Source organism: Chiloscyllium plagiosum, chromosome 25, assembly GCF_004010195.1.
Source record: "Chiloscyllium plagiosum isolate BGI_BamShark_2017 chromosome 25, ASM401019v2, whole genome shotgun sequence".
NCBI lineage: Eukaryota > Metazoa > Chordata > Chondrichthyes > Orectolobiformes > Hemiscylliidae > Chiloscyllium > Chiloscyllium plagiosum.
Genome location: NC_057734.1, coordinates 11,094,435 through 11,120,891, shown reverse-complemented (window position 1 = coordinate 11,120,891; position 26,457 = coordinate 11,094,435). Strand labels below are relative to the sequence as shown.

The 26,457-nt window shown below is 43.7% G+C and overlaps 2 protein-coding genes across 2 annotated transcripts in view; one reads left to right on the top strand and one right to left on the bottom strand.

Moving 5' to 3' along the window:
* Positions 1-13,669, top strand: part of LOC122562562 (unconventional myosin-Ih-like) — a 75,617-nt gene extending 61,948 nt beyond the window's left edge. The window contains exons 28-32 of the mRNA XM_043715494.1: positions 1,225-1,360; positions 3,474-3,544; positions 6,997-7,094; positions 9,616-9,715; positions 12,531-13,669. Coding sequence (XP_043571429.1) covers positions 1,225-1,360; positions 3,474-3,544; positions 6,997-7,094; positions 9,616-9,715; positions 12,531-12,557 — 432 coding nt within the window. The 3' untranslated portion in view covers positions 12,558-13,669. The remainder of the gene's footprint in view (positions 1-1,224; positions 1,361-3,473; positions 3,545-6,996; positions 7,095-9,615; positions 9,716-12,530) is intronic.
* A 4,019-nt stretch (positions 13,670-17,688) lies between these two features.
* unga (uracil DNA glycosylase a) overlaps positions 17,689-26,457 on the bottom strand; it is a 13,193-nt gene continuing 4,424 nt past the window's right edge. The window contains exons 3-7 of the mRNA XM_043715492.1: positions 25,525-25,620; positions 22,768-22,865; positions 21,296-21,384; positions 19,242-19,420; positions 17,689-18,243 (exon numbers count right to left, since the gene is read on the bottom strand). Of these exons, the coding sequence (XP_043571427.1) occupies positions 18,103-18,243; positions 19,242-19,420; positions 21,296-21,384; positions 22,768-22,865; positions 25,525-25,620 (603 nt within the window). The 3' untranslated portion in view covers positions 17,689-18,102. The remainder of the gene's footprint in view (positions 18,244-19,241; positions 19,421-21,295; positions 21,385-22,767; positions 22,866-25,524; positions 25,621-26,457) is intronic.

Genomic DNA, 26,457 nt, shown 5'->3' with positions numbered 1-26,457 from the left:
AGAAACTCCCTTCAACTACTACTCTCTGTCTCCTGTTGCTCAACCAGTTCTTTATCCACCTAGCTCGAACATCCTGCACACCATGTGACTTCACTTTCTCCATTAGTCTACAATGGGAAACCTTATCAAACACTTTACTAAAGTCCATCTATATGATATCAACAGCCCTTCCTTCATCTAACAACTTGGTCACTTCCTCGAAGAACTCTATCAAGTTGGTGAGGCACGATCTTCCCCCACACAAAAACATGTTGTCTATCACCGATAAGCTCATTCCTTTCCAAATATAAATAGGTCCTATCTCTCAGTACCCTCTCCAGCAACTTCCCCACCACCGACGTCAGGCTCACTGGTCTGTAGTTACCTGGAATATTCCTGCTACCCTTCTTGTACAGAGGCATGTGATGCTGTGTATTCTGCACTGCCACATTTAAAGGGTTATCCATATTGACTTGCCAGATTTCAGCAGTGCGTGATGTGAGTTAGACAGCAGGTGGGCATTATCCTTTCGGAAGAGAATCCCTGAATACACTGCATTGTGGATAAATGCTGTTTGAACTCAGATGGCACATTATAGCTCAGATTTATAGCAGGAATTAAACTGATGTCACTGTTTAATGTGACAGTCAGGATACACTTTTTTTTTTAAATATCCCCTCTCACCTCCAGAAGGTAGCTGCTAATATCGACAGCTCATCTAGCAGCAGTGAATTTCTTGGGAAGATTCAGTGGAGGTGAGTTCAGAATCCGAGTGTTGCACTTGTTGTAAAAACAGGGATTCCTTTATTCCCTTTCTAGACTCCCTCAGGACAATGTGCACATTGTGCTTCTCAAGAAACTGCAGCATGCGCTCCAGTGGCCTAGCCACTAGATCTCCAAATCTGATGGCTTTCCAAGTCTGACTGGAACTAATCACTGCACTGTCACTGAGTTCAATTAGGACAATATCAACCAAAGATCACACTGAAGAGCCACTGGGTCTCAATGGCTCGGTTTGACGTTGAGCAGATCATTCACCAATCATTCCAGAAGGAGAGATTCCCCAAGTTGAACATATTTGCTATTGATGAAAATATTGCAGATTATCATTAGATTATCATCACTCCTCCATTGTGACCTGCAGGTGAAGAGAGTGATATGAAAGAGTTCCAGGAAAGGTGTTACTAGCAAAAGCCTGATGATGGTTGTGAGTATTTGATTCTATCTGTGCTTACTTGTTTACAGTATGGTGTTCCTGTCATCAAATACAACAGAAATGGTTTCAAACCAAGACCTAGACAATTGCTCTTGATGCAGTCAAAAGCCTATATTGTTGAAGAAGACAAAATCAAACAGAAAATCGAATATGCGACTCTCAAAGGTAACTAGTCACTGTTTTCAGCAAACCTTTGATGGGTATGTGTTAAATATAGAACTTACCTGCTGACTACAGCCACTGCACCATGTGGCAGCTCAAGGTCAGGCCAAATGGGGAAAATAATATTTAATACATTGATGGAAGCTACAAAATATAAACAGTGCAATTTGTACCTCTTTTGGAATAGTACTCCTTTTAAAACCCATGTCTTATCTTTCCCATTCCTTTCATCCTCTCATCCCGATCCCTTTCCCATCCTACCCTTGCTTCCTAGGCCTCGCCTCCATTCTTGTACCTCTCATGCATTCCCACAAATACTCTCCTCTCTATTCCATGCCCATGTCTCATTCCATAATGTCTCTACCTCCCCAAGCCCTTCAGCCAATGTCATTGTGTTGCTGAGTTCCCGACCTGCGGCCATTAAATCCTCCTCAATCCTGGTTCTTGTCAGCTGCTGTGCAACGGGAAATCAGAGGCAGGAATATTTCCTCTCAGGGTGGTGAGTGGCCCAGTGGGGAACTTGCAGGAGGCAGTGTTCTCATGTATTAGCTGTCCTTGTCCTTCTAGATGGAATTGGTTATGGGTTTGGAAGTAGCTATTTAATGATCTTTGGTGAACTTCTACAGTGCCTCTTGTAGATAGTACACATCTACAGAGTGTCAATGTTGTTGGAGCTGCATGATCCAGGCAAGTGTAGAATCTTCCACCTCTTGACTTGTAGATGGTAGACAGGCTTTGGGGAGAGAGGAAGTGAGTTATTTATTGCAGGATTCCTCAGCTTTAACCTGTTCTTTTAGGTACTGTATTTATATGACTGGTTCAGTTCTGGTCAATGGTATCCCCAGGATGTTGATAGTTGGGGATACAGCAATGGGAATGCCTAGAGCCATTTCCCTCCCTTATTTCTTGTTTTTTGGCAAATGTTTCCTTGACAGATAAATAATCCAATTCCTTTTTGAAAGCTTCAGTTGACTGCACCCTCCACACTCCGAGGCAGCATGTTCCAGATCCTCTCCTTTCGCTACACCTAAACATTTTTTTTCCTCCTGTCACCATAGTTTCATTGGCAAATTACGTTGAGTCTGCAGCCTCTGTTTCTCACTCCATCCACCAACGGGAACAGTTTCTCCCCATCTACTCCGCACAGACTGGCGTGATTTTGAATGCCTCGCTCAATGTAATCTCACCCCCTTGTCTGAAACGCTCAGGCTGAGCTTTCCCACTGGGCGAAATAGAGGAGGGTAAGGCTGCAATGACCATCTACGTCATGTGATTTCATAGCCTTGGCCAGCAAAGCTGTATGGCCCTTGGCAGTGTGGGCAGTATAATGGGGCCAGAGACACAGGCAGAATGTGAACAATTGAAAACTGGATTATGCCCTCCTCATTTTGGTGCCCTTTATAATTGTTTGTATTCCAGGTCAACTACAGCCAGTACACACACCCACAGTCGCCACAGATGTCTGGATATTTTTGTACTTCACAAAATACAACTCTGATCCCAGAGGCCAAAGGTCATTCTCCTGAAGCCCATAGTGCCCCAACCCTATTCTTTAACAGCCACATCTTACACTTATATAATACCTCTGTCGTATGATTTCAACTAAAAGCATAGGTAACATTTCTGTCAAATATTGGCCTCAGATGATGAAAAATACTTTTGCTAAATATCCCAATTACTCTATCAGGTAAACAACATGCATTTTAACTTTAAAATGGGTTTAAAAAAAACCCTTTACTGGAGATTTCGTACATAAAGTTTGACTTTGAACCATGTAAGGGGGTATTGGACGAAAAGAATAAATTAGATCAAAGAGGTAGATTTTGAAAAGCATTCTTAGAGGAAGAAAACAAAGTCAGAAGGTGGAAAAGTATGGAGGGAATTCCAGGCCTAGAGAAATGAAGACAATGCTGCAAGCTCTTAAATCCTAATAAATTAAAAAGGCAAATTGATCCATCAGAGAGATAGCACAGACTCACAAAGTGGGTCAAATGGCCTCCTCTTGTGTTGTAACCTGACTCTGTTGATCCTATAATACCATACTTAGGTATTTTGTGGGAATTGAACATTTTGGATCTCACTGTGTTGACAACCTCCATTTTTCTGTCTCCTTTAGGTGTGTCTGTTAGCAACCTTAGTGATGGGGTCTTTGTCATCCACGTTCCTTGTGAGAACAACAATCAGAAAGTAAGGATTCCCAACCTCTTTATTTCCTTCTCATTGATATAGGGACCATTCTTGACTTGGGTTTAACAATATAAAATGGGCAAAATTGGATCAGATGCTGTCATAAATCCCACATTAATTTGATTTGCATGGAGTTCAATGGAAGGCAAATTTGGATTATATGTATAATGTGATGATGCTGCTCCTTTAACAAAATTGTGTTGTCCTTGTTTTTTTTCAAAAATGTTTTACGAGACACAGGTTTCAAAATGTCTGGCTTGACCTACTTGAAGAAGTTATTAAGTTTAAAAACAAAATTGTACAACGAAAGGGGAGTGGCCAGTTCTCCCAGCTCAGTTTTACTCTGGTTTGGTTTGGGTTTTAGCAGTCTGGCTGTTCACTGAAAGCAGTCAGTCCGTTTGGAGGCTGCTGGTCAAAGAAACAGCTACATGGAAGAAGGTTCTCCATGCTGAATCTCCCTGTCATCTCTCTCTCTCTCTCTCTCTCTCTCCTGTAAGAAGCTGTGTTTGATTTTCCTTTTTTGCCAAGGGGTGTTTATGGGGATTGTTGCAAGTATTTGGAACAGCATCATTAAGTTGAGATAATCTGTTGGGTTTTTGGAGAGGTTATGCTATTCTGGATTCTGTTCTCTATTGTTTGTGTTTCATTCAGTAATCTTCCATAAAAATTGCCTTTTTTAAACTAAGTGGTTTTGACCAGCTGCATCACTCCTGAAACATCCACTATGCACGTACTTAAAACAACGAGAAAAGTTAGGGTCCGGGCTACTTTCTTGAAATGTTTTGAGGGGGTCTGGCCTGGTCCATAACAATAACGACCATCTGATCTATGAGCCATTTCTGATCAGTTCCCACAGCCGTACAAATCAGAATTAACCTGAGAGATTCCTTGTAGAGTTACATTGAAAACGAAGGCGAAACTAATGTCAATTGAAGGGGGCAAGTAAAGACAAAAACTGTCTAGAAACTAATAATAAAAGGAAGTTTATCAAAATTATCAGAAAATTCATCAACAGTGTCCAGAGTTCTCTGGAGCTTTATTTTGTTGTCTAGCTGTGCATGTTCCTGATACAGGATCTCCTCTGGGATCCACAAGGAATGTTTGGACCACCACTGCCCAGTGGCTACTCCTCACCCAGACCCTACCAATCCCTCCCACAAGACCATCCCAACAAACTCCATCCTCATATCCAGCTTTGTGCCAATAGGCAGCTAGGATCCGTACAATTCCTGAAATGTTGCTATTTCCCTCAACCTATTGCCCGCCGAGACAGGAAGTGGAGCAGCTTTATGGTACTGAGCTCAAGAGCTTAAATTCACTGCGGCCTCACATGGGTTCAAGAGGAACTGATTTCTGTGAATTCCTGCCATAAAGCCAAAGTTAAAATCAATCTCAACACCGTTTCTCTCAATTCCTCATTGCAGCATTAATCCCAGCACTGACAGATGTTTCGGGAACTGTTTTAAAGCACCCAAAGTATGATAGGAGGATAGGAAATGTAAGCAAAGTCTTCATGATATTATGATGAACAGATAGGCTAGATCAAGAGAAACTCTTTCAACTGAATGGGCAGTCTCAAACAAGGTTAGACAGTCAACAAATCAAACCTAGGTTTTTCAGAGTCAAAGTAATTTCGACACACAATTTGGAACTCTCTTTTGCAAATAACAATAGATTAAGTGTTCATTTTAAAATGTGAGATTGATAGACCTTTGTTCAGCAAGAGTCATTAGCAGCACAGAAAGAGGCCTTTTGTCCCATCTAGCCCATGCTCGATGTTAAGGGATAAGACTACAATGGCTACATGGGGCTAGGGCACAAGCAGTAAATGGAGTGAGGGCACAGGTGGTCCATGGAGCTAGGTTGCAAATCAGCCATGATCTCTCTGAAAGATTTAACAAGCTCAAGGGGATAAATGGCGTGCTCCTGTTCGTACTCCCTGGGGGCTAGTGTCATTAACTCCTCTTTCTAAATGTATCCATCCTGTGTATAGTCAGGGAGATGAGTAACTTTACATATTACCCAGTGCCATTCTACACCAGTTCATGAAATGACTTCTGTTGGTCTGTTGTAGTGAAATTGATGGAGTTTGATTGGTCAACAAGTTCATTCGGGCCAAATATTGTCGATCTTGTTAATGTTGTTCTTTCCTTTCACATATCCTGTGTGATGTAACCTGTATGCCTTACTCTGTCCAAGTATTTTTTATCCCTATAATCTGTATGTCCTTGCTAACTATGATCTGCCTGTACTCTCACAAACAAAGTTTTTCACTGTACTTAGGTACACATGACAATAAATCACATCAAATCAATTCAAATCAACAGTACATGGTCCTTCCTTCTTTACATTCCTATGTGACTTAAAATAATCCCTTCTCATTGGGGCTTAGGGAAGGAAGAAGGATTTCGCTCTCTCAATGCCTGAGAGTAAGGAATTCAACCATGTGGTGAATTATAAACACAGACCGGAATTTTCAATCCCCAATCCCTCTGGAGCTGGCAGTCGGGGAGGAAAACATAGCAGGGACATAAAGCTACTTGATATTCAATCAATGCGGAGTGCCCATATCAAATGGCAGCACCACTCTGAAAGCCTTGTTGGGAATGGTCCCTCCCTGGGCCCAATGAAGGACTCCCCTATAGCCGTTCCACAGCCTCACCATGCCTCCCATGACAGCACACACACAACACTATACCAGGGTCTGCCCGACTAGACCTGATGAAACCCCTCCCCTCCCATCACTCACATCCTTAACTGAATCCACTGACAATCATTGTCGAGACCGGCTGCAGTCCCAGCAGTGGCCACCATGCCCAGTGGCACTGTTAGGATTGTGGAGCCAATCTCGCCCAAGCCAACTAATGGCCCAACAGCCGTTCAGACAACTCAGGCATTTCCAGTCAAGGGTAAGTGGGAAATCTCACCTTGGATCTGGATGGGGACAGTAGCACAGTGGTTAGCACTGCTGCCTCACAGCGCCCAGGACCTTGATGTGAATCCACCCTGGGCCGACTGTCTGTGTGGAGTTTGCACAGTTTCCTCCGGCTGCTCTGATTTCCCCCAACAGTCCAAAGATTGGCCATGCTAAATTTCCCTGTGGTGTCCAGGGATACACAGGCTAGGTGGATCATCCTTGGAAAATGCAAGATTCCAGATATATGGTGGGTTATAGGGATGTATCCGTGTGGGATGCTCTTCAGAGAGTCAGTGTGGAGTTGATGGGCTGAATGGCCTGCTTCCACACTGTAGGGATTCCACAATTCTATCAAACATTTTTTGTGAGTGGACATCTAAGTCAAGAAGTGGTGCTACCGTCTCCATGTGAAATTCTGCCATGCTTTCTGCAGTGGCATACATCAGTGAAGTTAAAGTCGCATGCCACATGAGGGAAGTTGGTGGTGGTGGCTCATCCACTGGGTTTGGACTGACTGTCTGTCTCATGTATACAGGGAGATGTCATTCTACAGTGTGACTACGTGTTTGAGACAGTGACCAAACTCTGTACAATAGCCAGCAAGCAAAACAGCTTCAAAATCGTCCAGGGCAGGTAGGTACAAAAAAAGCTCTTCAGAAAGACAGGTTTATCGCACAAACATAGATAGTATTAGAGAAACTCAGCAGGTCACGCAACATTCATGAAAAGAGAAACGTATTTATTAGCATGACTCTGCTTCAGAAAACAGCTTCATCCCCAATATCTTCAGTTCTGAAGAAGAATCATACTGGACTTGAAACTTCAACTCAGTTTCTGTCTCCACAGATGATGTCAGGCCTGCTGAGTTTCTCCAGCATTCTTGTTTTTTTCAATTCAGTATAGCAAAGGAACAGGCCCCTTAGCCCACCACGACTCATGTTTGTTTATGATTTCTAACATCTGTAGGACTTTGTTGTTATTATGAAAATACCTGAATAAAAGATGTTCAACTGTGAGGATAGACTCAACTTGGATGCCCTTGAACGTAGAAGTCAGAGGAATGATCTAGTGAAGTGTTAAAGACATTTACAATAGATAGAGAAAAACTTTTTTCTTCATTATGGAGAGTCCACATCAAAAGGATAAAGTTAGGACTGGGCTATTCAAAGATAATATCACCTCTTCACACAAGGGGAAATGGAGTTCTGGAACTCTCCCTTTCAATAAAACAAATCAGGATGAGGGACAATGAGAGTTTCTAATTTGAGATAGTTGGATTTATGTAAAGCAAGGGTATTCAAGGTTATGGAACTAAACATGGTTAATATACAGATCAGCTGTGATCAGACTGAGCAACAGAACAGACCAGAGGGGTCTGCTTCTGTTGCCCCCACACAGTCTTTGACAAATCAATCTGCTTTATTGTGACATTATCACTGTTGGATTATGTTGAAGACATTGAGCCATGTTAGGCTTGTCAGTCTGAATCCAGGCAGCCTTTCTGAATCCAGAAGGCTTCCCTCCATGTACTGGGTTTGACCCAAGTATGCAAGCCCAATGTCTTTCTCAGTAGCAATGTTGGATGATGGTCAGGAGGAAGAATTTTGGCTGATTTGACCCCTTGCTAGTTCAGAAGCATTCAGGCCAATTGCATTTCCCAATCACCATCAGTTAAAACAGCACAGGCTGAGATTTCCCCGGACAGTCCTTCCATTTTCTGAATAATTTGCTGACTTGGCAGCAAAGATCTTGCATTACTTGCAAGTTAAGAGGAACTCTTGTCACTCAGTCGGCAGTGCCCCTTTCCCTGAGCAAGAAGCTCAAGTTGGAGTCCCACCTCAGCACTCGGTGGCCAAGTAGAGCGTGTTGATATTATGGTCAAGCAGGTTGAGTATCAGCCTTGAAATCTTTCCACTGTGTACCAGTGGCAGGTGGTAAAACCAGGAAAGATTCCTGGGCAAAGCATGTGATGGAAAGGAATTGGAGCCTCTCCCATCACCATCCATAGCCCCAGGCTATGACACAAAGGTCAAAGTGCATGTTGCCACAGTAACAGGGACTCTGTGGGGGCTGACTGTGTTGGTTGGCTGGGCAGCCTGCATGAGGCAGGTTGGTGCCTCAGAGTTTGATCTCCATCCCGGACGCAGTAGACTGGGCTCCTGTCTCCTGTTCATGGCAGAGGTAGGTAGCATTGTGGGTCAGACCAGGATTCAAACAGAGAACTTGAAAAAAAGAAAACCTTCCAATAGAAGGTAAAGTGTTCAGGACGAAGTTTTAAGAGTGCAACCTGATTGCTCTAAAGGGGCTAGCAGGGAGAGATTCTGGTGACAAATGGGGCAGTGGTTTTAAAATGGTCAATCTGAGGATCTAGGCATTATAGGCAAGGCTGGTATTTCTCGTTTTCCTGATTGTTATAGGCATTCTTGAATCACTGCAGTAACCAATCATGGCTGTATTACCTGTTTCACATATGTAGTAGCAAAATCATGAAAGTTCAGCAGAGTCCTTGATGGCAGACAGCAGTGTGAATGATAATGATGTGATTATGTGAGTTAATGTGAAAAGAACATTAAACTGAGAGTCTTATAATGACAGTGGACACATCAGAGAAAGTTATGTAACTTAGAGTCTTGTACTGGACTGAAGAAGTAACAGAGGATGTTATACCAGAGAACATTATACGAAGACAAACAAAAACAGAAATTGCTGGAGAAACTCAACGGGTTTGACAGCCTCTGGGAAGAGAGAAACCAATGCCCAGGTCTACAGAGGGATCACTGGAGTCGAAACATTAACTGTGTTTTCTCTTCACAGATGCTGAGTTTCTCCAGCAATTTCTGTTTTTGTTTGTTTCAGATCTCCAGCATCCACAGTTTTTTATGTAAGGTTATAATGAGGATGAGGCAGTGCGATCACTGAATTGTATAACCGAGCTGTTACAAAACTTCATAATGAGAAGGTAACATACTGTGGGTGTATCTGAAAATCTCATATTAAAGTGGGGAATCTGTAACAAAGTATTACAGCAACTTTATAATAAATCCAGAAAAAAGTGTTGCATATTCTAATTAGTTTTTGCTCCCTTCTTAAGTATATATACAAAATTCCATGAAGTTCTAATATCCTACTCTGTTTCTAAATGTTCCTGTTTCAGCTTGAAATTCACGATTCAACCGGGCAAGGAAGGTATCGTCGATTTCACATCGGGCCATGAATCACAAGTCTTCAAAGGCAAAAATGGTCACCTGATGGTGGTAAGGTTTTCCATCAATGTTATTGGAATAGAAGGATTTGATTGAAGTGTTATTACTGAGAGAGTGAGTCCCCAATCTTGGTACAAGCAGGAATCTGACAGGTCTCTGCTCTGGTGCAGTTGGCAGCAGAGGGAGAGAGGGAAGTAAGAAGAGGTGGGGACTAGGTGATTGGGTATGATATCCTGAGTCTGGTCCAGCCTTTATAAACTGTCCAGCAGCAAGCATCAGTGAGATGTTTCAAAGGACAAACATGTGACAGTGACAGTAAATGTGCCAGAAACCTTCTAATTGTGAAAACGTCAAAATGGTCACCTATGAATCTTCGCTTTTTGCGTGAGAGTAATCCACAATTTGCACTGGCTCAGTAACCAAAGGACATAGATTCAGCTAAATGGTGGAAGAATCAAAGGGGAGATGAGGATATTTTTGCTTGAGGCTGTGAGTTGTTCTGATCGGGAATGTACTGGAAAGCGATATAATGAGAGCTTTCAAAATGGGTTAGCATATCAACCTGAAAAGGAAATATCTACGATGTTATATGGAAACAGTAAGGAGGCTGTAAGATCACTTTGATAGCTCTTTCAAAGAGGAGGTCCAGTCACAATGGGCTTCCTTCTATGCTGTTTGATTCCAGCACATCCCCAGCTGCTTCACAAATGCAAAACACTGCAGGTGCTGGAACTCTGAAGTGAAAACTGAAAGGAAATAGGGGAACACTCAGTGAAACAGCTGCAGAGGGAGAAACAGAGTTAATGTTTCAGGTTATCTTGGTCTTTCATCCCAAATGTGGATTCCTCAGACCCAGAATTATCTCACTCACTCACATCTGAGGGGTAGGTGGGAGACCATACAGCACTGAGCAGGCCAAGGAGACCACAACCTCTTATAGCAGTGGTACTTCCTGTTTTGATTTTCACCCTCTCTTTGTTTTTCCAACCCATTCACAATCTTTAAGGTCTTCGACTGCAGCAACTTGTATTTATAACAGCATAAGAAATTCAGCAGGAGTTGGCCATTTGGCCCTTCAGGCCTGCTTTCCCATTTAGTAAGATCATGCCCAACTTCCACAACCAATCCACCTTTGCACCACCCCCATGATCTTTAATTATTGTAGCTCTTACAAATGTACCAAACTCTGTCTGCAATGTAACAATGATATGATTCCTTAGCAAATAAACTGTCCAAAGGTGATTCATAAATGTATTATCTAACAAAATATAACACTGAGTTACTCAAGGACAGATAACCATAAGTTTGGTCAAATAGTTAGTTTTAAGGAGCTTCTTAAAGGAGGAGAGGCAGAAACATTTATTGTGAAAATTGTAGAGATTTAGAGCCTGAAGGCAAGTGTATAAAATCAGAGATGATCAATGGATCAGAATTGGATGGCAACTGAATCTAGGAGTGTTGGCAGGATCAGGAAAGTTACAGAGGGGCGAGGCCATGGTAGGAAAGGATGAGAATTTAAAATTAATGGAGAGTGGAATGTCGACATTGGCTGCGAATCGGCCTGGACTCACAGGCTGAGCCAAGGCCCCAGGTCTACAGCTAGGTCTGGGTGACTGAAGGAGTGGAAGCTTTGGCGAAAGGATGGCAGAAGACCCCAATGACAGGCAGCAGGATCTGGAGGAGTGTTGGACTGGGTACAGGAGGGACGGAACCTGTAAATCCCCAGGCCCATGGCTCCAGCTCAAATGTGGTGGTTACAGGATTGGTAACACACAGCAGAGACTGCAGAAGCTGTTACAGAGGCTCTGGCTGATGTCAAGCAGTGACTGGAAGAGCAGTAATGGGGCAGGAACAAGAAGAAGAGAGTAAGATGAACTCTACTGCAGTAAAATCCTGCATTATATTCAGTGTTTCATGATGGCACTGGAGCATGGCAACACTTTGCATATAACATGTGAAAAGACACTTTTCATTGAGTTTTTATATACATATGGCAATAAATCTAAATCAAATCTATAGTTGCATTCTCGTGCAATCTCGTGTTATAAGAAAGTTGCATAATAGTAACACTGTTTAAACTAATATGGTCAGAATCACCAATTATAACCAATACTGGCTTTAAAAGTTCCCGCGATAGAAACAGTGTTCCCAAATTGTCAATCGCGTTATAGCAAATTTGTGTTAACGAAATGCACACTATTACAGAATGACCAGTATGTTGGAATGATTAAGTCAAGAATTAACAAAGGCATGGAGGTGGGACTCAGCAGAGGGTCAGCTGAGCATGAGCTGATGTTTGATGATGTTTAAGAGGGAGAACAAGCAGAATTTGTGATGCTAGAGATATGTGGTTAAACATGAGAGCAAGTTACACACAGAGAAAGTGAGCACTGCAGATGCTGGAGATCAGAGTTGAAGAGTGTGGTGCTGGAAAAGCACAGCCGGGCAGGCAGCATCTGAGGAGCAGGCGAGTCAACGTTTCAAGCATAAGCTCTTCATCAGGAATTTCAGATGCTGTCATTTTTAGAAAGAAGTAACCTAACCCACTGTCCCTCATTGACATGGGATGCATTTATCATTTTGAACTCTCACCATGTTTTGGATGACTTGTTCCACTTCAATGGCCCCATTTCACATTATCAGTGCAGTGCAGTGACCCTCTGAGTAGATCTGGGGCATTGCTGCTCCCTAACCGCAGCTTCGATTGACAAAACTAAGAACTATCTTCATTTTTCATCTTTCTGACAGTTTAATGTCCAGTCTGAGAGTCAATGGACTGAACATTGGGTATAAATGCTAATGCTTACTGAACATTGATTTTGGCAGGACTATTATAACAACTCCTCTCTCTTTTTCCTTTTTACAGATGACCCCGAGGGTAAAGTCCCGATGACCTTCCATTATTATTCATCTGTTTTTGTCGATAAATTTCAAGGGAAATAGCAACTCCTACAAGTTCCAGAAGTATTCATTGCCTTACCAGATTATCCACTCATTGATATGTTACTGTGTGGTCCTTTCATCTCGTACAGTGTAGGTCAAGGCTAATGGGCTTGTCTGATACAGTCTCATTGCCACAAACCTTTACAGTGCCTGCAAGGTACAAGCACCGAGTTACAGAAGGGGCTTGAGTCAATGAATGGGGACATATCTTGGTAATGGCAGTGTGTGAAATCTGCTACACAAATTCAGAATGCTCCCCACCAATCCTCGCCCTGACCTGTCAGCCTTCTGTCTCCTGATTGCCTTAAACGTCTCTGGGCTAGAACAAGAGGGTTGGAGTCTCATGGCTGTCATTTTGTGGCAATGGTTCATGGTATAAGATTGTAGAGACATGGTGGAGAAATTTAAAGAAAGGCATTAGGAATTTAAATTTCAGATGTTGAAGATCAGCCAATGCATGTCAGGGATAGGTGAGTGATAGGGCAATATGAGATGCCATTAAATTGGTGGGGGTGGGGTGGGGGGAGCTCTCCCTGCATGAATCGTTTCATCAAAAGGACACCCAACGATCTCTGATTCAAATGTACCTCATGGGTCAACAGGTCATGAGCAGGGGTCACCAGTCATGGTCTGAGAGGCTAATCTGGAGGAGGACACAGGCAGCCGGAGAGGAGGGGTCACCTGATCGAGGTTGGGTGTGGGAGGGTGGCAGCGAGGGAGGAGCTAGCTTGCTAACAGTGTAGGGCAGCAGTTGACAATTCTAATAGGAAGCCAGAAGAATTACTCTACTCTTCCTGCTTCTACATTCAGCTGATCAAAAACATGATTTGTTACCTGTTTTGCTGATGGCCTCAAATTGTTTTTTACTTGAGAACACAGACCATGGATCACGATCAACTGGCAGCCATTCAGCCTCAAGCAGCCTGGATAGGCTTTGGGTCTCCGATCTTCACACCCAATGGCTCCAGAACAAGCCATTACAATCACTGCCTAATCTATATGGTGAATGGAGCACAGTGTTGTGTGTGTGGTGCTGGAAAATCACAGCAGGTCAGGCAGCATCCGAGGAGCAGGAGAATCAACGTTTTGGGCATAAGCCCTTCAATAGGGCTCCTGATTCCTGATGAAGAAGCTTATACCCAAAACCTCGATTCTCCTGCTCCACGGATGCTGCCTGACCTGCTGTGCTTTTTCAGCACAAGACTCTCAACTCTGATCTCCAGCATCTGCAGTCCTCATTTTCTCCGTGTGGAGGACATTGGGCACAGAATGAGTAGGCATATTGCCCAACTTGTCGTCTGAAAACTGACATCACATAATTGTGTTTGAGAGTCATTGTTCTTCTAACGATGTCCTCTGGTCCTCCCCTCATTGCAAAGCCTCCAACCACCTTGGTCATTGACTCTGGAAATGGGGAGGCTATGGCTTAATGGTATTATCTCTAGACTATTAATCTGGGGACCCAGGTTCAAATTCCACCAAGGAATTTGAATTCATATTTGAAAGGGGAGAAATAAAAGAGTCTAATGACCATGCTACCATTGCCAATTACTGGGAGAAAAATCCAACTGGTCCATAATTGAAGGAAATCTGCCATCCTTATCTGGTCTGACCTACATGTGACTCCAGATCCACAGCAATATGGTTGACTCTTCACTTCCCCATGGGAAATTATGGATGGGCAAAACTGCAGGCCCAGTCAGTGAAGGCCACACCCTGTGGCTGAATCAAAACAAAATCCTCCTGGAATCTCTCACTCTCTATTCATCCACCCTACTTTCTTCAAATTGGTGACAACTTTTCCAATTATGATCCTTGACACAATTTGGGACCTCTTTTGCATTAGGGATTACGACATAAATAAATGTAAGCTGTTGCCTTCCATTGTGGTCTACCTTTCTTTCTGATAAAATAGAAGTTAAACACTATTGCTGTTTAAGTTTGTTGTATCGTGATGTGAAATCACATTGGATTAAGATGCTTCACTAAAGGTCATTTCTGGGGAACAGCTTACCCATAAAGGTGAAAAGCGGTGGATCTGTTAACTTGTATCATCTTTAATCTGTGAAAATATGACAAAATAGAATATGTATTATCCATGCAAGTAATCAACTGTATTATGTACCGTACAAGAATGTGTGTACATAATGATTGTTCTCTTTAGATAAATAAAAATGTAATTATGCTTTCTAGAATCGTGTTTATTATTTTGGTATTTACCAGTTTATTTATCTTTAAGCAATTTTTTTTAGACTTAAATGTAATGTTTGTTTTCTGAAGAGAGCTAGGGTTGTGGAATGTGTTAATCAGAGATTTCCTTTGTCATTCTTGGGATGTAGGTGGTGTTGATAAGATCAATATTTATTATTTATCCTTGAAGTAGTATTGGGGAGCCAACTGATTGGCTGCTTCGGCCTTTTGAGAGGACAGTTAAGATTTAACCACATTGCTGTGGGTCTGGAGTCACAGGCAGGTCAGACCAGGTAAAAATGAGATTTCCTTCCCTAAAGGACGTTATCATAAAACCTTAATTGTCTTACTAATCTGGGCGTTACATTACTAATACTAGCCCTTTTATTCCAGATTTGTTTAACTAATGGCTTAGTGGCTAGCAATGCTGCCTCACAGTGCCAGGGACTCACATTCAATTCCAGCCTTGGGCGAGTGTCAGTGTAGAGTTTGCACAATCTCCCTGTGTCTGTGTGAGTTTCCTCCCACAGTCCCAAGGCATGCAGACATGCACGCTAAAGGCTCTCTGCCTTTATTCCTGATGAAGGGCTTTTGCCCGAAACGTCGATTTCGCTGCTCCTTGGATGCTGCCTGAACTGCTGTGCTCTTCCAGCACCACTAATCCAGAATGCAAGTTAGGTGATTGGCCATGCTAAATTGCCCATAAAGTCCAGGGATGTGCAAGTTATGTGAATTAGCCAATTAGAATTGCAGGTTATAGAGTAAGGGGGTGGGTGTGGATGGGATTCTCTTTGGAGGGTCGGTGTGGACTTGTTGGGCCAAATGGCCTGTTTCCACACTGTTGGGATTCTATTCTAAATGAATTTAAATTTTAAACTGTCGCTGTGGAAGTTGAATTTGTATCTCAGATCATCAATCCAGGGCCCAAATTATTAATCCGTTCTGTGGTGACTGCTTTTTATCTCATGAAACAATGGTTTCTGCTGTGGTGGTTAACTCTGTGTTAAATAATGCCTAGTGACATGTTTGTGTTTTTTCTATATATTAACCTATAATATACCAGAGACTAAGGTTGCTATTGAGTCAGATATCTGGAAATTTATTAATTAAATATATATACATATACACAAATATGATGAGTGTTATGAGCTGAGCGAGTATTTATTGCCTATGGCCAGTTGTCCTCGAGACGTGGTGGTGAGCTGCCTCTTGAACTGTTGCAGTCCATGTGCTATAGACACACAATGCCCTTCACAAGGGAATCCCACGATTTCAACCCAGCGAGTGAATGACCAATGATATGTTTGCAAGTCCAGACAGTGAATGGCTTGAAGGGGAACTGGCAGGTGGTCATGACCACCTATCTACGATCCTGCTCTTTCGAGATGGAGGAGGAGTGCTTTGAAGATGTCATGAGCTTTGAAGGTGCAAAGTATTTTTGGTGGTTGGAGTCATATCTGGCATATAGGAAGAGGGCTGAGATTGTGGGAAGTCAGCCATATTAGATCCAGACCATCTCAGCACAGAGTTTGTGCCTAATGCCAATTTATTGCAGTTTAGCAACACATGCTTTCTCTGCACATCCTGCAGGGGTCTACTCCTGTACTGTTGTCAAAACTTTCCAACTACCTCACTTTTATCATGAAACTTTCAAAATAGTAGCACTTAGTAACTAGCAATGATTAATAGCTGCCATTCAATCCACACACAGAGCAGCCTGTGGGTGTTCTCCATAAAAAGGTACAACTCTACATCTATGGATCTCCTCCAACATTTGAGAATGTTTCTGATTTAGTTCATTTCTTTTCCACCTTGGTCCTACTGTTGGAATATCTAACATTTTAAATGGTCTTGATTATTTTAATCGAGTCGACAGTGTGGTGCTGGAAAAGCAACAGCAGGTCAGGCTGCATCAGAGGAGCAGGAGAATTGACGTTTCAGGCATAAGCCCTTCATCGAGAATTTCCTGCCCCTCAGATACTCCCTGACCTGCTGTGCTTTTCTAGCACCACACAATTCTGACCTCCAGTCCTCACTTTCACCTACTTCATTTTTAATGGAATCAATGGGGTGGAGTCATAATTCTTTCCTGTTGGCACAGCCCAATGTTCAAATGCACTTTGAACTCTATTGCAAGACTAGGTGTTGAAGAGTTAGTTCAGTGAGTCAGTGTCACCTTTTGCACAGAAATATGGTTAGTGGTGGAGGTTTCAAAACTCCTTCCATCACACAGCAGAGAGGAGAATCTCCGACTGGTGTGTCCTAAAAAGACAGCCACGGAAGGTTGGTTCAACTAAGCACCAGCTTGGCTCTCCTTTGAGCTAACCTTCCATGGCCACCAACAGCTGGAGAGGGACTTGAAGGTGGAGCTTCTGGCTCAGAGGCAGGGACACTACTCACTGCATGGCAAGACTAATCTCCAAGAGGGAAAATAAAAAAATCTAGGTAAATGCAAGGGATGAAACTGCAAAAACAAAAAAAGGGGAGGAGATAATAGGAATTGATAGCAACCTTGCCTTTCAGACTTCATTGTCAACTGACCTCAGCGCACATGATGGAGAATTGATATCTTGTCAGAGTTGTGATATTTTAACTGAGACATTAAACCTATTGTTTTGTTACTACACAAGTGACCATAATAGATCAGATGGCCTGAGGGGCACACCCTTCAACCAAAACATCTTAACAGGTACTTCAGAACTGCTTGTACAATATGGAACCTGCATTACCTACAGAAAACTACCCACCCATTCACAAAACAGACTGGGATTGTCAAAAGTACCTGATGTCCAAAAGGTAAAAAGGATCCTTTCAAATGCAAGTAATTTTTCTTGTTGAAGTCATGAATACTTTAAAACAGTCACCTTGAAAATGCTCAGTCATGAATGAACTCAAATAGTAAAAAAATTTTATTTAAAACATATTTACAATGTCAAAGCAGTTTACAGCAAATAGAACATGAACAGATGAGTGAATGCACAGATATATTTACAATGAAATTACAACTGAAAAGCTCTGAGTCATGGACCAAATGCATGACATTGTAGAAATTCCATAGCTAAAAAAGGATATTAACTACACCTGGACATTCATTGGCCATCGGAGCAACAAAAAGAAAAACTCAATCTGATCTCTTCAGGGAGTGCTGAGGTCCCAGAGATTCAACATGTAACTATCCAGTAATAAAGGCCCCTTTAGCCACTTAAAATCAAGAATCTTGCCCAGCTTCGGCTCATGATAAATCTTCAGTGATTGGTGTCATTAGGATCAGCAGACTCCCAGAACACACACACCCCCGACTGGACTCACAGCAACTTCCAATTGATAGGTGCCTTCCCCGATTTCTTCAGCAATTCATTGGTTTTGGAGAAGTGTTTACAACCAAAGAAGCCTCGGTTCGCAGACAGAGGAGATGGATGAACCGTCTGCAGTACGTGGTGACGTTTCTACAACAAAATGGCAATCCCAGTTAGAGCAAAGAGGATATTTGTACAAGGGGTGGTGAGTGAATATTACTGTAGAGTCTTGAGGGACTTCTACTCTTCATGGATGTTCTATTGCTTGCATTACAAGAACATTTCAGCCAGACTAACACAAAAGACTAGACAAGATGTCTACCTTAGCCAGTTTGGAACAAAGGAGACGTGTATCAATGGGTTTATTTGGTACAATTTATTGTATCAATAAATTAAAGGAGTCAAGCAACTGTGTACAGAGTACAGGGTCACATATAAATAAAACAATCATAACTGTTAAGATCACCACCCACTGGAGCTTTCCGTGCACAAACACAAGCTTGATGGGTCTGGGAACAGAGCAAGGCAGCAGTCACAACCAGACAAATGCAAAGAGATGACCAGAACCAACAAAAAGATTCCCTTTACTGGCACTCCACTTTCTCTCCACCCAGCTGTGTCGCAGAAAAAGCAGTGAGCAGTGGGCGGCACGGTGGCAGAGTGGTTAGCACTGCTGCCTCACAGCGCCTGAGACCCGGGTTCATTTCCCGCCTCAGGCGACTGACTGTGTGGAGTTTGCACGTTCTCCCCGTGTCTGCGTGGGTTTCCTCCGGGTGCTCCGGTTTCCTCCCACAGTCCAAAAGATGTGCAGGGTCAGGTGAATTGGCCATGCTAAATTGCCCGTAGTGTTAACTTTTGAAGGAAATCCTTAACCAGGGCACCTCTTCACACCACGTAATTGGCCAAGGTACATTACTACTTCAGCCAAATTGACTAGACTGACCACCCCCCCCCCCCCTCCACCGAACTGTGTACTGCACAGCTGTCATCGTCACCCACAAAAAGAGTGAGCGCACTTCCTGAGCGATTAATTGGTTGAAGCACTTTGGCACATGCTAGGAATATGAAAGATGCTATATAAAAAAAAAAGGTGGTTTTCACAACAGACAAACAAGCCTTCACCAAAGGAAGAGTTTCAAAGTCCTTACCCTGTTGATTACACTGCCTTTGCGCTGTGCGTACGCTCCCCACAGCATGAACACCAAACCATCCAGCTTGTCATTCAGACAAGACACAACTGCATCGGTGAAATCTTCCCAGCCTCGCTCCTTGTGAGAGTTTGCGTTATGCGCTCGCACAGTGAGGACTGCATTCAGCAGCAACACTCCTGTTTCAATCGCCAAACAAATTCAGAAAAATTTGGTTAGTCTGGTATGCAAACTGCTAAACTGCCCTGGCATGTGCTGACTAATTCTTCCCCATCTAGATTAGAGTGGTGCTGGAAAAGCACAGGTCAGGCAGCATTCTCCCCCATCCCCTCCACTTCTATTGGCAAGCCTGGTTTTTCATTTTCTAGATCCCGAAAAGGAACATCCACAAATTGAATGAAAAAAGTAATCATATAACAGCCAAGTTTAAAATGAACTAAAGTGCAATTTGATTCAGTTTCTGATGACACTACCACCAGGCACCTGAATTATAGGTTATATTTGCAGTTATAGTGCCCAGAGAACACGAGATCTTAAATTGTCTTTTATTAAAATTGAATTTTTGCCAGATTTTAAAAACGGCTATGGGATACAGAATAAGCAAGATGACAGCTTTCAGAAATTTCCAGCAACTACCAGGGCAAGTGAACTCCTCTCTTCATGGATATTATATTGCTTGCATGACAAGAACATTCCAGCCAAACTAATACAAAAGACTAGACAAGATGTCTACCTCGAGAAAGTGAGATCTGCAGATGCTGGAGATCAAAGTTGAAACTTTATTGCTGGAACAGCACAGCAGGTCAGGCAGCATCCAGGGAACAGGAGATTCGACGTTTCGGGCACAGGCCCTTCTTCAGGAATGAGCAGAGAGTGTTCAGCAGGAGAAGTTCTTCTCCTGCTGAACACTCTCTGCTCATTCCTGAAGAAGGGCCTGTGCCCGAAACGTCGAATCTCCCTGGATGCTGCCTGACCTGCTGTGCTGTTCCAGCAATAAAGTTTCAACCAAGATGTCTACCTCACCCATTTCGGAACAAAGGAGACATTATGTGTATCAATGGGCTTATTTGGTACAAATGGATTCCACAGTAATCTGCTATGAAACACAATGGTTTCTAACAAGGAGGTCAATCTAACATGTTAACAGAGTGTCTCAATGTGAAGTCCCAGTCACATGACAAACTACTGAAATCACCTGTAACTAAACAACTTTCACTTTTTAGTCAGTCTGCTTCTAAGGTTATCAAAAGGAATTAGCAGCTCCAGGCTTGGTTAAACACTTGCCTCTAATCTCTCTCAAAGCTACTAAAAATAAATTGTGAAATAAACTAATCTCCAGTTTATAACTACAGCAGCAATTCACTGCTCCTACAAAAAAAAAGACAGCTGAGTACAGCCAACTGACCACAGGAGATGACCTGGGGGTTGCAGTGAGAGAGAGAGACTCACAGATTCTTGAGGAGAGGAGAACTTCTTCAAGGTAGGCATCCTTGCAAAAGGATTCGCAGTAAGGTTAAAATCAACTAGGCAAAAGTGAGGACTGCAGATGCTGGAAACCAGAGTCTCAGTTAGAGTGATGCTGGAAAAGCACAGGTCAGGCAGCATCCGAGGAGCAGGAAAATTGACGTTTCGGGCAAAAGCTCTCATTTGAATTAGAGGGGCAACTTTTTCCACACAGAGGGTGGTGCATGTACGGAATGAGCTGCCAGAGGAAGTAGTGGAGGCTGGTACGATTACAACATTTAAAAAGGCATCTTGATGGGTATATGAATAGGAAGGGTTTGGCAGGATATGGGCTAAATGCTGTCAAATGGGGTTAGACTAATTTAGGATATCTGGTCAGCACGGACAAGTTGAAACAATGGGTCTGTTTGCATGCTGTACAACCCCATAACACTGACGAATTTAAAAATTAGACACGGATATATCTGTTTAAAAAAACAAAAAGATCCAATTTTAACCTTTGAGATCAGACTTACCAGACCTATTAATTGTCAACTCGTCTCCCCTCGCCCTATAAAGAAGCTGAACCCAATGTTTTGTGTGTATATTACCTTGCTTAGCCCAGCCAGTCAGATCACCATGTCCTGGGGGCTCAAAGCCTTCAATGTCAGACTGAAGCTCCTTGTACATGTTTTCCAGACTGCATGAAGACAAGATAGTTTCTGGTAATCTCAAGTTGATCATTCAATACAAAAAAAAAACAAAGACTTAATTCCTTCACCTCAACTCCTTCAGGAAGCTCTTCATAAAATCAGAAGGCAATGCATTCAGAGAAGGAGTGTGCACCCACTGCTAGATAAAGATAAATACTTGTAGCAAGCAACTGCCAAACAGGTTTCAAACATTTGGGATTGAGAGGTTACAAAAAGGACAAATCATACTTATTAAGTTCCCTCTCTACTCAGGATGGGCACAAGACCACTGAAGCAGACATTAGGCTATTCAGCCCACAGAGTCTTCTCTGCCATTCTATCATGGCACATCTAGAAACCCTGCTTCCAAAGCCCCACTTAAATAAAAATAAGGGCAGGGTCATTCAGTTTACACTCAGGATCACACTGGGTTATTGCAGAGAGCTGCCCTATAACCAACTACCTTTCAGATTCAGGTTGGTGAACTATGAAGAAAGGGCAAAGTCAGAAAGGATCCTCTGCCAACATCCAGCACAAAGCTGCAGGTGGCACTGGATGGTGACAAGGGACAAGAGCTTTGTCAACTTCCCTGAACCAGGGGACAAGACAACCAACTGCCGTGCCTAAAATCAGAGGCTGCTTCTAGGTCTCCAATTGCTGGCTACCAAACATCTGACATACACACAAAAAAGGTAGCAACTTTAGTTAACATACACATCTGAGCTGGCTTCAATTGTGGATGGGACTGGGGATTTGATACACAGTAATTTTTCTCTAGTTGTCCTGAACTCAGCACTGCCTTCTTAAGCTGCAATCTTTTTCCTGACCTCTCCGCCCCCACCCCACTCCGGCCTATCACCCTCACCTTGACCTCCCTCCACCTAATCACAATTCCAACACCCCTCCCCCAAGTCCCTCCTCCCTACCTTTTATCTTAGCCTGCTGGACACACTTTCCTCATTCCTGAAGAAGGGCTTATGCCCGAAACGTCGATTCTCCTGTTCCTTGGATGCTGCCTGACCTGCTCCGCTTTTCCAGCAACACATTTTCAGCTCTATCCTAGTGATAAAAAGGGGTTGAGGAAGAGGGGATACCTACAAATCAATGTTCAGACTTTCACCAGCATAGGGCAGGCTCAATGCAGCCAATGGGCTTTTCTTACTGAAAACTGGGTATGCCATCAGGAAAATTAAAACCACATACCTGCTTGGTCTACCTCAGACAATGGCAATCTAAGAATTGTAACACCTTACCCAATCTGCGAAGGAGATTTACTGATCAAACAGTTACACTTCTAATATTCCAAGAAGTGTTGAAGCAGGTTAGAGATAGAACCCAATAGTCAAAAAGTACTTCCTCAGACACAGAGTGTGCACGAGGCAATGACATACCTGGGGGGAGGTGGCACTGGGCGCTTTACACTGAAGCACAGTCCGTGGGCCTGATTCGGTCCATGGTACGGGTCCTGGCCAAGAATAACCACCTTCACCTAGACACAAAACACAAAGCTGCCACTTACCTCAAGAGTGTAGAATAATAGTGTAACATTGAACAACCCTCATGTTCAGCATTTAACATTGCCACCATTAAGCTAGTCTGAATTTATAAACTTCCCGCATTCTCCAAGAAAAACAAATGAAGGTTGCCCCAATGTTTCAACCCATGGCCCTAAACCAAGTCAATAAACCACACTGAGGACTGCAGGTGAGGGAGATCAGTCAAAAAGTGGGACACTAGAAACATGGATGTCAGGCAGTATCCAAGGAGCAGGAGAGTTGATGTTTCAGGGATAGGTGGGGAATGGGGTGAGGGGACACAGATAAATACTGGGTTGGAGAAGAAAGGGAGCTGGGAAGGCGATAGGTGGATGAAGGTGGGAAGGGTGACAGTGATAGGTTCAGAGGGGAGGGGGAATGAAGATGGACAGGTAGGACACTTAAAGAGGGTGGTGTCGGGTTGGAGGGGAGATGGAGAAGTTGATGAAATCTACATTGATGCAGTGTAATTGGAGAGTCCCAAGGCAGAAGATGGAGGTGTTCTTCCTCCAAGGATAGGACCCCCAGTCCTCCCCTTTCACCACCAACCCTCCCCCACCTCATCTTCAGATACAGGTCATCTTTCACCATTTCTGCCACCAATGGTCAGACCCCAGAGATATATTTCCCTCCCCATCCCTACCAGCGTTCCACAGAGACCATTCCCCCCGCATCTCCCTAGTTAGGTTCAGACCCCCCACCAACCCACCCTCCATTCCTAGTACCTTCCCTTGCAACTGCAAGAGGTGCAAACTACAGATATCCTGCACATCCATACACCTCATTGAGAGCAACAGGCACAATAGATGTGGTCTCCTCTACACTGGGGAGGCAGGATGCCAACTCGCGGAGCATTTCAGGGAACACCTCTGGGAAACACTCACCCAAAACCCAACTGCCGTTTGGCCAAACATTTCAACTCCTCCAAGGACATGCAAACCCCCGCCCCCTTCACTACCTGATACCTGGAGGAAGAACGATTCATGTTTCACCTTGGGACTTTCCAATCAGATAGGATCAACATCAACTTCACCAGTTTTCTCATCTCCCCTCCCCACACCTCATCCCAGATCCAACCCTCTAAGTCAGCACCACCCTCCTGCCATCTCCTTCCCACCTATCCGCACCACCCGCATCTACCTATTGCCTTCCCAACCACATCCCCCACACCCTGTCGCAGCCGGTTCCCCCCGACACATTCTGATGAAGGGCTTATGCTCAAAACATTGACTCTCTTGCTCCTCTGACGCTGCCTGACCTGCTGTGCTTTTCCAGCACCACACTTCAACAATAAACCACAGTGCAACTACAGGCTACATTCCCTTCAAATGGGAAGGTCCAGTGTCAAAGAAATAGATGCAACTCCCCAATAACCTTATAGTAGCTCAGGTTAGTCTGGGGGAAGAGGGAGTGCATTTCTCATTGCTGTTCCATTAGATATTGACACCAGTGACAAGGCCAGCTCCCAGTTTCCACAAGTACCTCAGTCATAGTTCACACGAGACAAGTCAAACATCAAAGGAAATCCCAAAGTAACTGAAGAGTTGTGATGCTGCTCCTCTAACAAGATTATGCTGTCCTTGGCACTCCCCTCCCGCCACAGGTCCTAAAAGACACAGACTCCGAAAGGTCTGGGGTTGAAGGGTTTCAGGGCCAGTTTGATTATAGCTAACAGATACTGCCTCAGGCAGAAGGCTTTCAAGTTAAAAATAAAACACTTATATAATGAAAGGGGTGTGGCCAATTCTCCCAGCTCAGCTTCTCTCTGGTTTGGTGCTTAGCAGTACAGCTGAAAAAGCTGCTGGACCCAATGCAGCAGGTCCAGGTGGATCCTCCGCTCTCCAGCAAGACCCTGTGTTTGATTTGACCTTTTGTAAAAAGAAGCATTTATGGGGATTGTTACAAGTATTTGGAACAGCATCACGAAGTTGGGTGATCTGTTGGGTTTTCAGATGGGTTAAGCTATGCAGTATTCTGTTCTTGTGTTTCATTTGGTAATCTTGTAAATAAATTCTGATTTGTTTGAAACTAAAACGGTTTAACCAATGACATCGCTCCTGGAATATCCGCAATACATCTGCTTAAGTTAGGGTCCGTGCTACTTTCTTGAAACGTTTTGAGGAGGTCTGGCCTGGCCCATAACAGAGTTAAACCCAGTGGACTGATGAGACAGCATGAAGAAACAAGAAACATGCTGAAAAATCAGAAAGAGAAAGTGCTGCAGCCTTAAATCAGACAAAAGGATTTTGTGGTTAATAGGGTTTACGAAGAAACTTTTTTCCTCCTGGACATACATTTTCAGTTTTTATTCCTGAAGGAACTGGAGAGGGGGTGGTAAATAGAAGCCAGCTTCCTGATGGAAGCTGGAGTTCAAAATTACCCCTCGGTGTCACAGGTTAAAGCAAATGGAAACGTCATACTTGCACAACAGTGCAATTCCTTCTGGTTCAAAACTCAATGCTTTACCATTAGTTCCTGAAATGCATACAATGCTGATTGCCTTAAAAATGGCAAAGTTTCATGTAAGGGCTCTCCTCTACTTTGCTGATAATCTTCCAACCTGCTGCAAGTTACAATTCAAATCACTTTTCAACAAGCATTTACATTACTTACATCATGGAAGTTACACATCTCTGTCCACGTGAAGACTTCATGAGGTGGTGGGTAAACTGTGCACCGCCTCCTCTCTGACACTATAAATCCCATCAGCTGCAAACAAACAGTACATTTAAACATGTGCATCAGATAGGGTTGCTGCTTTACATCTCTGTGCATTCATCTGTTCATTTATTTTTCTGTCTGCAATTCGCACGGTGGCTCAGTGGTTAGCACTGCTGCCTCACAGCACCAAGGTCCCAGGTTCGATTTCAGCCTCAGGCGACTGTGTGTGGAGTTTGCACATTCTGCGTAGGATTCCTCCGGGTGCTCTGGTTTCCTCCCACAGCCCAAAGATGTGCAGGTCAGGTGAATTAGACTATGGACAATTTGGCATGGCCAAGGATTCACCTTCATCCCCCCTCCTCCAAGCATCAATTAATTTAGTACACGTCGTGACATCGAACACTTCTTCCACCGCCACCGAGCTTACTTTCACAATCAGGACTCCCGCCCACCTCCAACACACTGCATCCACCTGGACACCCCGCGCTGGCCTATTATCCATCCTTGATCTCTTCATTTCCAACTGCCACCGGGACATTAACCGCCTCAACCTGTCAACCCCCCTCCCCCCACTCCAACCTCTCACCTTCACAACGTGCAGCCCTCCAATCCGAACCTCACCATCAAGCCAGCAGATAAAGGGGGTGCAGTGGTAGTCTGGCACACTGACCTCTACACCGCTGAAGCCAGACGCCAACTCGAGGACACCTCCTCCTACCGTTCCCTCGACCATGACCCCCCCCCACCCCCCAATCACCAAACCATAATCTCCCAGACCATATAGAACCTCATCATCTCAGGAGATCTCTCACCCAGAGCTTCCAACCTCAGTCCGGGAACCCTGCACGGGCCGGTCCTACCTCCTTCCCAAGATCCACAAGCCTG